The 14,482-nt window shown below is 34.7% G+C and overlaps 2 protein-coding genes across 3 annotated transcripts; both read left to right on the forward strand.

Moving 5' to 3' along the window:
* Window positions 1-420: 420 nt before the first annotated feature.
* On the forward strand, window positions 421-7,876 carry LOC124930787 (protein transport protein SEC16B homolog). 2 transcript variants are annotated; one of them, XM_047471142.1, is made up of 14 exons: window positions 421-650; window positions 732-2,697; window positions 2,784-3,104; window positions 3,284-3,412; window positions 3,507-3,629; window positions 3,738-3,905; window positions 4,043-4,168; window positions 4,266-4,400; window positions 4,954-5,081; window positions 5,167-5,275; window positions 5,370-5,690; window positions 6,170-6,322; window positions 6,407-6,705; window positions 6,818-7,876. In XM_047471142.1, exons 2-14 carry the CDS (start codon window positions 892-894, stop codon window positions 7,377-7,379), a joined length of 4,380 nt encoding a protein of 1,459 aa, XP_047327098.1. In that variant the 5' UTR covers window positions 421-650; window positions 732-891; the 3' UTR covers window positions 7,380-7,876. The 2 variants fall into 2 exon arrangements, with proteins under 2 accessions (XP_047327098.1, XP_047327099.1); XM_047471143.1 differs by having other exon boundaries at window positions 427-565.
* A 3,284-nt stretch (window positions 7,877-11,160) lies between these two features.
* Window positions 11,161-12,834, forward strand: LOC124928797. The gene is made up of 2 exons (XM_047469041.1): window positions 11,161-12,240; window positions 12,307-12,834. The coding sequence occupies exons 1-2, from the start codon at window positions 11,161-11,163 to the stop codon at window positions 12,832-12,834; spliced, it is 1,608 nt and encodes a 535-aa protein (XP_047324997.1).
* The last annotated feature ends 1,648 nt before the right edge of the window (window positions 12,835-14,482 follow it).

Below are 14,482 nucleotides of genomic sequence, written 5' to 3' on the forward strand. Positions count from 1 at the left end.
TATTTAAAAAGAATTAACAATTTTTTTTATTAAGTTTGACATTTTAATTTAAGTAAAATTTTATTTTTTGTTATATATATTCTTTTGTTAAGTTATTTTTGTATAATTATTATTATATGTTTCCTTTTACTACATTAAATTTTGGAAAGTAAGTTTTTTTATGATTTATGGAATTAATTAATTTACTATTTCAAAACTAAATGTTAAAATAATAATAATTTACCTATTTTTATTAATAAATATTCTTATAATAAATAATTTATTATGTTATTTATTTATTAAAATTTAATTTAAAATCAAATACCGTAAAATAATTTAATTAATGTCCGAAAATCGTCAAATATAATAGAGAAGTTAATTAATAAGTTTATTAGAAAACTGGAAATCATATAGTAAATGACAATAAAAGAAGAGAATTAGTGAAAATGGTGGGTGGTTGAATGTTGGGTTTCTCTCTCTCTCTATCTAGTGCGGGCCAAATCGGGGGCTGGTTCTCTGTTCGCTTGTTACCGTACTGTCTCCTCTTTCCAATTCGATTCTTGTCTCCAAATTGAGGGTTCGACGGGTAAGTTAGTGACTTATTTGATGAATATGTTGTAATTTTATCGGATCCGCTGAGAAGAGATTAAGCTAAAATCTTCAAGAACTAGGTTCGTTTTGATTAACTTCTTGCTTTGGAATCGAGGGAATTCCGAGTCCTGATCTCGATTCTTTTTTTATCTCGTTTCTAGGGTTAGTTTGATCAATTCCGTGATTCTGCTAGTAGAATTCTGCTGGATCTCTTATTTTGATTCGAGGACTTTTAGGACCGATAAGGGGAAATATTTGGGATTTAGATAGTTTCTGTAGCAGGTTAATTGAGAATCAAGGGTTAGATTGAGGTTTAGTGTGATGGATACGAGTCCTCCATTGTTGGTGGAGGATCAGACGGATGAGGATTTCTTTGACAAATTAGTTGACGATGATGAAGATTTGAAGTTAAATGCATCCTCATCCCAGAGTTTTCTTGATGAAAGTGATTCTGATGAGGTGAAAGCGTTTGCAAATTTAAGCATTGGTGAGACTAATGCTGAGTCAGGGGTTACAGATGGTGAGGTGGAAACTGAATCCACAACTGAAGTAGTTAAGAAAGATGGTCAAACTCTATTGTCCAATACACAAATACATGCAGATAGTGGGTCATTGGTGTCATCTAACTCATTTGGGTTGGATAGTGTGGATGAACCGCAAAATGACAACTCGAGTCAAGAAATGACCTTAGATTTAACACTTGGAACTGGCAGTGGATCTTTGGGTTCAGGTGTTAAGGAATTGCAGTGGAGTGCATTCAACACTGATTCAGAAGGGATTGCCGGAAATGGGTTTGGATCATACATGGACTTCTTTGATGATTTGGGAGAAAGTGCAATTGGAACAACTGGGACTGCAGATGAAAATCCGCAAGCAGAGTCTAAGATCCAGACTCCTACTGTAGAAAATAGTAGATTGAATGACAACACTAATGTCTACAATCAAGAGAATCAAAACTATTCGGAAGCTGTGGGGCAAAATTCAAATCAACAGGATGTTAACAGTACTGAATATTGGGAAAGTATGTATCCTGGGTGGAAATATGATTCAAGTACTGGGCAGTGGTATCAGGTCAATGAAAATGGTGGCACAGAGAATACACAAAATGGCCTGGATTCTAGTTCAGCTATGTCAGAGAGGAAATCTGAAGTTTCTTACCTGCAGCAAACTGCAGAGTCTTATGTGGAGACCATACCTGGGAGTGGCAACTTCGAGAGTGTCAGTGATTGGAAGCTGGGCTCACAGGATGACCGTACATCAATGAGTCCCACTAGTTGGAATGATGTGTCACACGAGAACGGTGCCACTGAAAGTATTTCTAGCTCGAATGATGTATCACAAGAGAAAAATGAGTACCCAGCACATATGGTTTTTGACCCTCAATATCCTGGATGGTACTATGATATGATTACCCAAGAATGGCGTACCTTGGAAAGCTACACAGCATCTACAGAATCAACTGTTATAGGCCATGATCAAATAAATCAGAACGGATATGGAGCCACAGGTTCACATGCCCAATTTGGTGAAGCTAAAATACATGGTAGCAATGTGCAAGTTGATAATCACAGGTCAGAAGATTTTGGTGTCCAAACTAATCAATACAACTGGGATGGGTCACTTAGTAGTCATGATGAACTGGGATCAAACATTTGGCAACCCCAAAATGCTTCTAAGAGTCAAGCCCCTCAAAATCTTGGAGAAACCCAGCAAATGGAGAATGCCTATGGTTCAAATTTGTCATTTAACAATAACATCAGTCAACAGAACTCTTATGGTTCAACTGGAATTGCCTTCCAAGAAAAAGGACACACATCCTTTAGTGACTTTTCCTCTCACGGAACTAAACCTTTTCTTCCCACAGGAAATCTGAGTCAGCATCATAATGAGCCAAGTTATCCACACAATGGACAGATGCAATCATCCAGTGGCTATTATGGCAATCAGAATTTAGTGAACTTCTCTCAGGAACAGTTAAAAGGTGTCCCCCCATTTTCCAATCCATACAGTGCTGAAAGGTCATCAGCAGGCCGTCCTCCTCATGCTTTAGCTACCTTTGGCTTTGGAGGAAAGCTAATCTTAATGAAAACAGATGATTCTTTCAGCGCTGCATCTTACGGAAAGCAGGTTTTGCTGCAAACTTTTTTTCTATTCCTGTATGCTTTTTATTTTCTTGATGAAACTTCTGATATGCTGCTTGTTCTTTTTTATAGTCTCCTGTAGGAGGCTCAATTTCTATACTCAACTTAATGGATGTTCTTACTGAGAAAACTGATGCATCAAGAATGGGAATAGACAGGTGTGAGTACTTCAATACACTTTGCAGACAGTCTTTTCCTGGTCCCCTGGTTGGAGGAAATATTGGTGGAAAAGATTTGAATAAGTGGATTGATGAGAAGATTGCGAATTGTGCGTCTCTTGATAACGACTTTCAAAAAGGTGAAGTTCTGAAGTTGCTTCTTTCCTTGCTCAAGATAGCTTGTCAGCATTATGGAAAACTTCGATCTCCTCTAGGCACTGATCTCGTGTCAAAGGTTAATACATTTTCTGAAACCTTGCACTATGTAGACCCTATATGCTATTAGCTATTCGTAAATTCACTGTCTCCCAAGTACTCAAATTTGCACTCAGACGGAATTGAGTTCATGCACTTCTGTCTGTCAGCTTGTCATATACTCGCTTAACTTATTGTCCGGATTTGTTCTACAAATAGGATGGTGATGCACCAGAAACAGCTGTTGCTAAACTATTTTCATCTGCAAAAGGAACTGGTGTCCAATTCACTGATTATGGTGCCCTTAGTCACTGCTTGCTACAATTACCACCTGAAGGACAAATGCAGGTATCCTAGGACTTCCTCTTCATGAATTTACCATGTTGCTTGGTGCTTGCAATACTGATTTAAGTAATGAATTTTGAAATGTATGTTATTTCAGGCCACTGCAGCTGAAGTGCAAAATCTCCTGGTGTCTGGCAAGAAGAAGGAAGCTTTACATTGTGCAAGTGAGGGTCAGTTGTGGGGCCCTGCACTTGTTCTTGCTGCTCAACTAGGTGACCAGGTTTGTTTATTTTTTTACTGTGGTCTTCTTGTTCAATTCTTCAGTCATCCGTTCAAGACTTTAGTCTTCCCTGACACAACTTTTCTCCTTTGTGGATGCTTCTCGCAGTTTTATGTTGATATCGTGAAGAAAATGGCACTTCGTCAGCTAGCACCAGGATCACCATTACGGACATTGTGCCTTCTAATTGCTGGTCAGCCTGCAGACATCTTTTCTGAAGAAACACCTATTAGTGGCTTTCATGCTGGTGCGAATGTGTCCATGCAACCTGCTCAGGTAGTTGTGTATAATACTTCAAAATTCTTTGGCTAGGATAGGTTCACTTAAGTTTCCTTTCTCCCCCCAAAATATTTCTCGTTCTTTTCTATTCTTTTTTATTTTCTAATGAACTGCCTGCTCTTGTAATGTTTCAGTATGGTTCTAATGGAATGTTAGATGAGTGGAAGGAAAACTTGGCCCTGATAACTTCCAATAGAACCAAAGATGATGAGCTTGTGCTGATTCATCTTGGAGATTGCCTGTGGAAAGATAGAAGTGATGTATGTAACTGCATATTTTATGACTAAAGGATTTCTGAGCACAAATGTCACTATCAGCTTTTGCATTTATTCATACATGATGTTCTATTCTATACAGATTATTGCAGCACATATTTGCTATATAGTTGCAGAAGCAAACTTTGAGGCTTATTCGAACAGTGCAAGGATATGCCTTATTGGTGCTGATCATTGGAAGTTCCCTCGGACCTATGCTAGTCCAGATGCAATTCAGGTTGAATAGCTTTTTTCATCTTCTTATACGATGTTCTTTTGTAGTGTGGATCAATTAACAATACTTGTTTTTAGCTCTTCAATTCATGCAGCTACAATGAACTAATATATATGTTTTCTAATATAATCTAGGTAAGCTTGAAAGACCTTGACCACTTCAGTGCTCTTTTTAAGTTGGCAATTTCTTTACTCACCACACTATAGGACATTATAAATTTGTATCCTGGGGTTTCTTCTGAATATGTCAACTCCCGTGCTTTTTTTATCAGGACGTGAGTGTGAATGTTCTTTGAAACTAGGATAATGAGAAAATTGTCTGTGCAAGTTATGATTTCTTGCCCCTCTGTTATGGTCATTGGAAAAATTCAATTATATCCTAGGTCATGAAGTTGCATAATACTGATTAGGACTAGATTGTGCAAGTTATGTTTTTGATTGTTGTTCATGGTCATTGGAAAAGTTATTTGATGACGGTGCGGTTTTGGTTGTGCAGTTGCAAACAGCGTTCTGCTTGCATTTACCTGACTTATTTCTTACTTTGTGTATTTGGATAGAGAACAGAATTCTATGAATACTCGAAGGTGCTTGGAAATCCCCAGTTTATCCTCCTACCTTTCCAACCATACAAGCTGATTTATGCCTATATGCTGGCTGAAATAGGAAAAGTCCCGGAATCGCTGAAGTATGTTCCTAAATCATATGTTTTTGGGTAATTCGATTTGGGTTTCAGTTCCTCATTTTTTTATTGTTTCTTGAACTGAATTCAGGTATTGTCATGCAATATCAAAGTCTCTTAGAACTGGTCGATCATCTGAAGTGGAAACATGGAGACAATTAGTGACATCTCTAGAGGAGAGGATACGAACACATCAGCAAGTATATTTCTGTAATCTGCTGATGTAGCATTTTTACTGTATTTTATTAATAACTAGGTGTGGGTGCACTTGCTTATAATGGCTTTTGTTTATAGGGTGGATACTCCACAAACTTGGCTCCAGGAAAGCTGGTGGGTAAATTGCTTAACTTATTTGACAATACTGCTCAACGTGTGGTTGGAGGCCTACCACCTCCTGCTCCGTCTGCAACACATGGAAATCCCCAAAGAATTGATGATCAATTCCAAGCCATGGGTCCTAGAGTATCAAGTAGTCAATCAACCATGGCAATGTCTTCTCTCATGCCTTCAGCTTCAGTGGAACCCATAAATGAATGGGCAGGAGATGGTAGTAGTAAAATGACTGTACATAATAGAAGTGTTTCCGAACCTGACTTTGGAAGGACTCCAAGACAAGTGAGTCAAACTTTCTCCATTTTAGAGATATCGTTTAGCCTATTTGGAAACAAGTATTTCATCACAATCACCATCTCATTGGAAAATCGCCAATGTAGACAGCGATTGAATTGAAAGTGATTATTTTTGGAACACGACGAGATAATTTTTTTTTATCATGATCCACATCATGGTGTATTTTTTGTTGCTTCATGTATAGAAATTATTTTCTTGATCATGATTTAAATTATTTGTAGTTTTTTGCTTTATTTTAGAAAGAGATTTTTTTCTCTATCATAATCAAATTGGTTTTGGGGACCAGATTATTTTTAGATAATTGTGAATTTTGATAAAATATAACAATTATAGATTTTTCAGATCATGATCAAGAAAAAAAAGTTGGTAACAAAACATTAATTTATTTGCCCTTTCTATCAGCGTTCTGTTTTTTATTTTTTTACAGAATTTATGAAAATGTACCCTACTATATTGATGAGCAGGTGGATTCATCTAATAAGCAAGAAGCTCCGTCCAGCACACAGACAAAAGGGTCAACCTCAGAAGGGGCGTCTCGCTTTGGTCGCTTCGGTTTTGGCTCTCAACTTTTTCAGAAGACTGTAGGTCTGGTACTAAGGCCACGTCAGGAAAAACAGGTAGCTTTCAATTTTTTGCATGATTCTCAAACATGGAAATGCCCTTATTGTTCTTACAATTGCTATTTACTACTCTTAACCTAGGCTAAACTGGGTGAAACGAATAAATTTTACTACGACGAAAAGCTTAAGAGATGGGTGGAAGAAGGGGTGGAGGCCCCTGCAGAAGAAATTGCTCCGCCGCCACCTCCAACCATAGCAAATTTCCAAAATGGAGGTTCAGATTATAACTTGAGAAATGCATTAAACAGTGAAGGGTCTTTGAACAATGGAAACCCGGAATACAAAAGTCCCAACCATTCGGAACATACTTCAGGAATTCCACCTATTCCACCTACCTCCAACCAGTTCTCAGCTCGTGGACGGATGGGTGTTAGGTCAAGGTAAAACTCTCTTCCACCTATTAAAAGGATGAATCAAGTATGTACGAAATTGAATTTGCGAAAAACAACCAACTCTAGAAGGATTATTCAATAATATATGAATTTTTGACAGGTATGTGGACACCTTCAATAAAGGTGGCGGCAACCCAACAAATCTGTTCCAGTCGCCTTCTGTTCCATCCGTTAAGCCTGTTGCTGCTAACCCTAAATTTTTCGTCCCTGCACCTGTTTCCTCAAACGAGTTGTCGTTCAATCCAACGACGACGACGGATACTGTGCAAGAAAAGGGATCTAATACAACTACTATGACTAACGATAATGTTTTGACATCCACAATGGACCATCATTCACTTAGTTCTCCTGAACCTGCCCAACCTGTGACCATGCAAAGGTTCCCAAGTATGGACAATATTACATACAACAACAACAAGCAGATGGCAACAGCCACAAATATTTCCCTTTCATCTCATTCACGAAGGACAGCTTCATGGAGCGGAAGCTTTAGCGATTCACAGAGTCCAACAAATCCAGTAGGCGGTGGAGTGATAATGGGTGGTGGTGGTGGTATGTCACCACCATCATCATCTTTTATGCCTATCGACCCTTCTGTGGTGCATTTACCAAGGAATGGAGGAGGCGGTTTTGGGGATGACTTGCAGGAAGTCGAATTTTGAGGATTTTTTTTCTTCTTTTCTTTTGTTGGGTTGGGGTAAGTTTTGATACCAAATTGTTGTTGATCAAGTATACTACATATACAGTGGCATCTCATTACCCGGGTACAGATAAAGGTTATATGAAAAAGGTGCTGCATAAGTGAAGTTAAGTGGAGTGGAGTGAAGAAGAGACAAAGACTACTACTCTTTCCTACTCCTCCTTTGATTAGAAGAAGAAACTTTGTATGGTGTGAATTTATTGTAGTTGGAATTATTTGTCCCAATGTTTCGCTCTCGACATTCTAAGGTAGATGCTCTATTATTGTCGCAGTTGCATAATGTTGTTATTATGTTTAAACTTGTGCCCCTGTGTGTGTTGTTATGCAACAGCAACAACCAACCATTACCATTGTACAGTTGATTAATTTGTTGCATTACTTTTTAAAAGGGCAAGTAAAGCATATTACTTACTGATTCTGTCTTCTGTACCAACTCATTTAATAACATTATATTGGGCAGGCATATTCTCTGTTGCAATTCAATCCAATCACAGTTTTTACATGATAATCTCTATTAGTATATACTCCTTTATATCTCTTTTTTCTGAATTGCTAGCAGCTTTTCAATGTTATTATTCATTTTTTTTAACATTAGGTTAAACTGAAGAAGGTACTAATGACATATTTTTCAACTTAAAACTAAATAACTATCAAGATCTTTGCATATCACTTGCTCTCCAAAGAAGCTTGATTAGATTCATGGAAACTTCCTCCTCTTTTTCTCCACTTTGTTGATATAACCATCATTTACTGTACTTTTGGACAATACTGGTTCCTTGTCAAGTTTGAATACCTTGTTAAGATCCCATTTAAGTTCAAAGACAAATATAACAAACAAAATACAAAATAATTTGGCCTTATATATCAACTTATTATTTTTTAAAATGATTAATTATTTCTATTTAATTTGGCCTTATATATCAACTTGTTAATGTTTTAAAGTAAATTATCTAGAATTTGGCCTTATATCCTTCCCTCCTAAGCAATTGAAAGAAGCCCATCATATTTTGCCGTTTAAGTGGGCTTACTTTATAATACCGGGCTCTGTGTGTAAATTACAATAGGCTTTGATTCCGTCTTTTGTTTGTTCTTTCACATCGGCCCTTATATTATGATTTGTTTTCTCCATGAAGTCTTAAAGGCGTGCCCATTCTTTAAAATTAATGTATTTTAAAAATGTTTGTGGGTGTATTTATTTATTTTTATTTTTAAAAAATACACTAATTTTGAATGATAATCCAACTTTTAAAAAATATTTGAAACAAATACTCCACATTGTTTTCACATTTTTATTTCAGCCAATATTAATTAAATAAGAAACAATAGTTACAAGAAAATTAAACATTTGGAAACTAAGTCATGTTCAATCTCAAACATTTAAGTTAGGATAAATATATTAAACAAAAAATTTATATTTTACAAAAATAAAAACATCTAAACTAATATAGATTATCAATAAAGACAAATATCACAACATATTTTCTTTTATGCACAAGAAGATAAATGTAATGGAACTTGTCAACAATTTTACTATCTACTAACCTAATTACGGGTTTAGAAAAAAGTTGTCTAGATAGTAGATTGTTTGACAAAAAAAAAAAAATTTACTTGCAAAAAATAGTTAATTATCCAAATAATTTGTATGAGATTGTCATATTTAAAATATTTCACCTTTAATATAAAATAATGAATGCTACAAAATACCTCAATATAGAAAAGGAAAAAAACTTATACAAATTAATATCATCTTGTCAAAGAACAATTAAATACACAAAATGTGGACTATTATTTATTTATATTATTATTATTTTTAAAACTAATCATTTTATATCAACCATTCAATAAAATACAAAGTTAAATAACATTTTCTCATTCAAATTGTGAAAAACAAAATTTTTATATATAGAACTTTCTTTTAACTTCTAAATAACCAAATATCAATCTTTTTTTCATTCCCTTGTTTTGAACTCTCAAATCAAATGAGATGAGGTATCATTACCCATCTTTATACATTATCCTCTAGTATATCTGTCTTAAAATACAATGATTTTTTTTTTTCATTTAATAATAATAATAAAATATAAAAAAACATTATTATTTTTATTTTTTTAATAAAATTAACAAATTTAATATATATATATAATCTACCTATAATTATTCAAAAATTATATTTTTTTATAAATATTATATATATATATATATATATATATATATATATATATATATAATATATTTATTTAGAATAACTAAAGCACTAACTAAAAAAAATTAAAAAAATTATGAGAATAATTTTATTTTAATAAATTATAAAAACAATATATTTTAAATAACAGTGTATTATAAATAAAATTATATATATATATATTAAAATTATTAGTCATATTAAAATTATTATTATTAAAATAAAAAAATAAAAAAAGTCAATATTACGAAAAATATATAACGTGATAACAGTTTTAAAAAAAGTTATGTATAAATAAAAAACAAAATTAATTGAATATAATAAATAAAAATATGTATATAACTAAAAATAATAATTAATTTTAATAAATAAAAATTAAAGTATTTATAATAATTAAAATGATTTCTATATGAGTTCTTGTAAGAGCTTGTTTAATTTAGAATTTATTTAGTAAATATATATATATATATATATATTTATATATTTATTTATTTTAATATAATAATTAAAAAATATTAATTATAATTTTTTTTAAATAATAAATATAGTTAGTAAAAAAATAAATGAAATAGTAAAGAATTTTTTTAATGATAATTGAATATTAAAACATTTATTATATAAAAAATAAATTTAAAATTAAAAAGGTATTTTAGTATATTGAAAGATTATTTAAGAAATTTGATTTTTTTTTTTTTACTAAAGTGTGCTACCAAATTTGCTGTGGTGGTTGGCATTGCTTGTGACAAACTAAAGTTTAATTGAATAATATTCTAATGACATGCACCAAGTGAAGAATATAGAATAGAAAACTCTTTAGAATCTGATTCAAAAAACACATTTTCGCATAACTTGAATACATTAATTTATGGTATTCTTTTTTTTTTTTTTTTTTTTTTAAGATTATATATATATAGAGAGAAAGAGAGTTAAGGCTATAATATAATGGCTTCAAAACGATGTTTTGATGAGTGCTTGAGTGCTGCAAGGAATGGTAGTGATTTTAAATCCTCAATTGACTATGACAAGTATGGTAATTGCAGGAAGGATTGCTACCAGAAGGAGTCTTACGATGATCCCATACATGTTATGGATAGGTCTTTACATCGTAGGTGCTTCTCTAGTATGCAATATGGCCTAGCTTCAATTTCGACCTTTTGAATGGTTTAAGTACCAAGAAGTATTGGTTTCCTTGCAAGCTCTTCAGTCTCAACGCCGCCATATCTTCCGTCCTCGCCATAGCCTTGAAGATTCCCTGCGATTTAACTACCCCCATGCTCTCAGATATGGAGCAGCTCGTGAAACTCTCCGGTTCGGCCTTGATGTCCATATCATTGGCGAACTTCATGCCCTCGATCTCTTGCCTCCATGTCCGATTCAGAACTCTTTTCCAACTTGATGGCACTTGCCATCTTAATAATCCCTCTTATTTCAAATATTTGTATCCAGATTGCAACCGGAGTGATTCACCAACATTTCAGAACACTGCATGCATGTCATCATCATATCATGCATTCTCCTCCAGTTTTCCTTGCTCGTTTCCACGGCCATAGCTTCACCCACCATGAAAATAAAACTCGACTCTGCCTACAAGAAGAAAGCCACGTCAACAGCGGCAAGAGATTATGGATCCATTTCCAACGACAAAGAGTTAATTATGAAGCATTGGATTATGACGCAGACAAGCAACCCTCAGTTTGCGATAGCTCGTTCTGCAATATGCACTACTTCAGGTGCAATCTGTTTAGTAATCCTTCTTCTTATGACTGGATATCTACTTTCATTCTTCACTGGCTTGTTCTCTGACCTCCGACTCATTCTCCTCGAATCCAAATCCAGTTACAAGTGGTCGGTGAATTTCATACTTTATGCCCAAATAACCGCTATTTTCTTCGGTTCCATATCCCCAATATGTAGATGGTTCATGGTGGTTTGGTACAAATTTACAGGAAGGTCAAAATCAAGCTTTAGAGATTTGTGGACAGTAGAGGAATACTGGACGGAGAGATTACAAGAATTGAAACACTCGCGGTCACGGTTGAATTGCCGCCTTTTGAGAGCTCTGTTTCTGAATATTTGCATTAAGTTTCAGATTTTCACAGTTATTTCATGCAAGTTCCTCAGTTTCATCTCCTTGGTCTTTTTCCTTCCCTTGTTTTATTTCAAGAAGTTTATCCAATTCTTAATTAGTTCTATGAAGAGGAAGAAGACGACGGCGGATACCAAAAAAGAATGGAATCCGGATTGGGAAATAAAACTTGAAAAGGAACCGGAGTTTCCCAAGGATACAATAGAGCAAATTGTTAGTATTGCTGATGATTATATCAAGAAGGGCAAGAAGAAGACAGATTCCATGGAATTAATCAAACTCCTCAACAAAGCAAATGGAATTGAGAAATTCAATCTTACTCTTATTGAAAGCCTAACCGGAATAACCATCGACGGCATTCCTAATAATCGGAATGGCAGTTGGACCATGATGGTTGTGACACTTTCCACCATTGCAGTGGCCTGCTCAAGGGAATGTGATGACGAGTTTATACTTATGGTGAGCAATATCCTTCCATACGTCATATACGTGGATGAAATTGTTGGTGTTGGCTCAAAAGTTGACAACATTATTCATCTTGTGGACGCTGCCATGGTTGTGTGGTTTGATGTCCACTTCTTTAGACAATGACTAAAAGATACCAAATTGCCAATCATCCAGGCCGCCACCACCACCACCGAGAATAATTCTTTGAAAGCGAATCTTACAGTTCTAAGAGAATCCAGCACAAGTTATATCAAGAATGTAACAACTGGCGGTGATAAACTGAGAGTCACGGCAGTGGAATGGATGCATGAAACGGTTTTACAATTCCTGAAAAGCGAGGAACATGTGATGATCGATGATCTGTCCGACAAAATAGCTGGAATGGTTGCAGATATCTTAGCCGCATGCTTGGTAAACCTGTCAAAAGCCATAACCATAAAGATCTCAGACACTCACACTCCCATTGAGAAAAGAGAGGAGGTGGTGAAACAGGCCGCTTGCATATTCGGAGAGACCGAAAAAGTTCGAGAATTTGCAGAGAAAAGACTTTCCTCCATAATATCTGCTGCCCAAGATCACAAGGAATACGCGGAGGCCTCGTGGTGGAAGGTTGTGATTAAAGACACAAACACAGCAGGTTCGAAGGTGTCTCATGTTTCTACCTACGACCATAAGATACAAGTCGACGTAGATGCTGCATGAACATGCAATAATCTCACAGGGAAGTGAATCAAGTAATCATTTGCAATTGATGGATAATTAATTAAGCTTACTTTAATTATGTTTGATTTGTTAGTACTATTATTTCTGTTTAAATCTTTGTAATAATTAATTTCAAGTATGTGTGTATGTGTGGTTTACTTAATTTCTCAATAAAATGATTTTAATAATTAATATTATTAATTTTATTTTATTATTCATAAAATAAATCCCAATATATATATAAGAAATGATAAATAGGATGAATGAGGGAAGAAATGATATTATATACTATTATCATTTTGGTCATATGAGTAAATGGGAATACAGATTCTAACAATGGAGGATCTTCTTGGTAGTCAGAATATCACAAAGTCTTTTTTATGTGAGTATTGTGTTTTTGGAAAACTACATCGCAACAAGTTTTCGAATGTTATTTACAGGATAAAAGACACACTTGATTATATCCATTTGGATTGTTGGAGTCGGACTAGTGTTGAATCCTTTGAGGTTAGATACATTTCTTGACATTTATTGATGATTTTTCAAAGATGACTTGGTTGTTTGTAATGAAAAAAAATAAAAGAGAAGTTTTCAAATAGTTAAGAAGTAGAAAACATTGGTGGAAAATCAAACCGGAAAAAAAATTAAGAGGCTGTGAATTGGTAATGGTCTGAAATTTTGTTCGTCTGAGTTTGATCAGTTCTGCAAAGATACTGGGTCGCTTGTCATCACACAGTAAGACATACAACAAAATGGTATAGCTGAGAGATTGAATCATGTATTACTGGAGAGAACGAGGTGAATGTTTTCGAATGCAAAACTTAAGAGTTTTTGGAAAGAGGTAGTGATGGCAAATTGTGGGCTTCACACCGAGATTAACTGCAAATCACCATAAAATGTGTGGTCCGAAATTTTTTGTTTGAACAGTTTATTATAATGTGGCTGAGGGTATTGTTGATTTTGGGTTGAACCGGTTTTTTTTGTTAGCTGTTTTTTGGGTCCGGTTTAATTAATTGTAAAAACCGGGTCATTCATTTTATGTTGATATAAGAAGATAGGTGGTTAAGTCTTTAGAGGATTCTGTTTTTCTTTTTCTTGAGTGAGATTACATTTCTTGAGAGATTTTGGTGAAGAATTCTTGCAAAGAAATGTGTGTAAGATAAGGAAAGATAGTGGCGAGTGATTGTAATCTGATACTCTTTCTCTATAGTGGAATCAAGCTCTAAGCTGAGCTTGACGGAGACGTAGGTCCGATTTGGGCTGAACTCCGATATCAAATTTGTGTCTTCTTCTTATTCCTCTTGTTTCTGTTTTGGATTTCTGGTTTTCATTGAAATATTGTGTTGATCTTGGAGAATATTTCTCAACAGTGGTATCAGAGCCTGAGTTAGGGCAAGAAACAGATCAATTGAGGATTTCGTGAAGATCTTCAACGCTGGCGAGTGATTGGGAACAGGGTGATTCTAGCTCCAGCGAAAGTGAAGATTGTGTTGACAGGGTTCAACAAGAGTCAAGTAAGAACTCAACGAAGGATTCCGCAAACAAGGTATTTCTTTGGCAACCAACTACGACGATGAAGATAGATATCGACAAGTTCGATGGAAACGACGATTTTCGAATTTGGCAGCGGAAGATTAAGGCACTTCTT

Source organism: Impatiens glandulifera, chromosome 3 (genome assembly GCF_907164915.1).
Source record: "Impatiens glandulifera chromosome 3, dImpGla2.1, whole genome shotgun sequence".
Classification (NCBI taxonomy): domain Eukaryota; kingdom Viridiplantae; phylum Streptophyta; class Magnoliopsida; order Ericales; family Balsaminaceae; genus Impatiens; species Impatiens glandulifera.

Excerpts from the sequence above, each read along its gene's own strand:
- LOC124930787 (XM_047471142.1), top strand. The coding sequence starts at position 892 with ATGGATACGAGTCCTCCATTGTTGGTGGAGGATCAGACGGATGAGGAT. Across the intron at positions 3,630-3,737 it reads CTGCTCAACTAGGTGACCAG|TTTTATGTTGATATCGTGAA; the intron begins GTTTGTTTATTT and ends TGCTTCTCGCAG. Across the intron at positions 4,169-4,265 it reads TGTGGAAAGATAGAAGTGAT|ATTATTGCAGCACATATTTG; the intron begins GTATGTAACTGC and ends TATTCTATACAG.
- LOC124928797 (XM_047469041.1), top strand. The coding sequence starts at position 11,161 with ATGAAAATAAAACTCGACTCTGCCTACAAGAAGAAAGCCACGTCAACA. Across the intron at positions 12,241-12,306 it reads ATCTTGTGGACGCTGCCATG|GCCGCCACCACCACCACCGA; the intron begins GTTGTGTGGTTT and ends CCAATCATCCAG.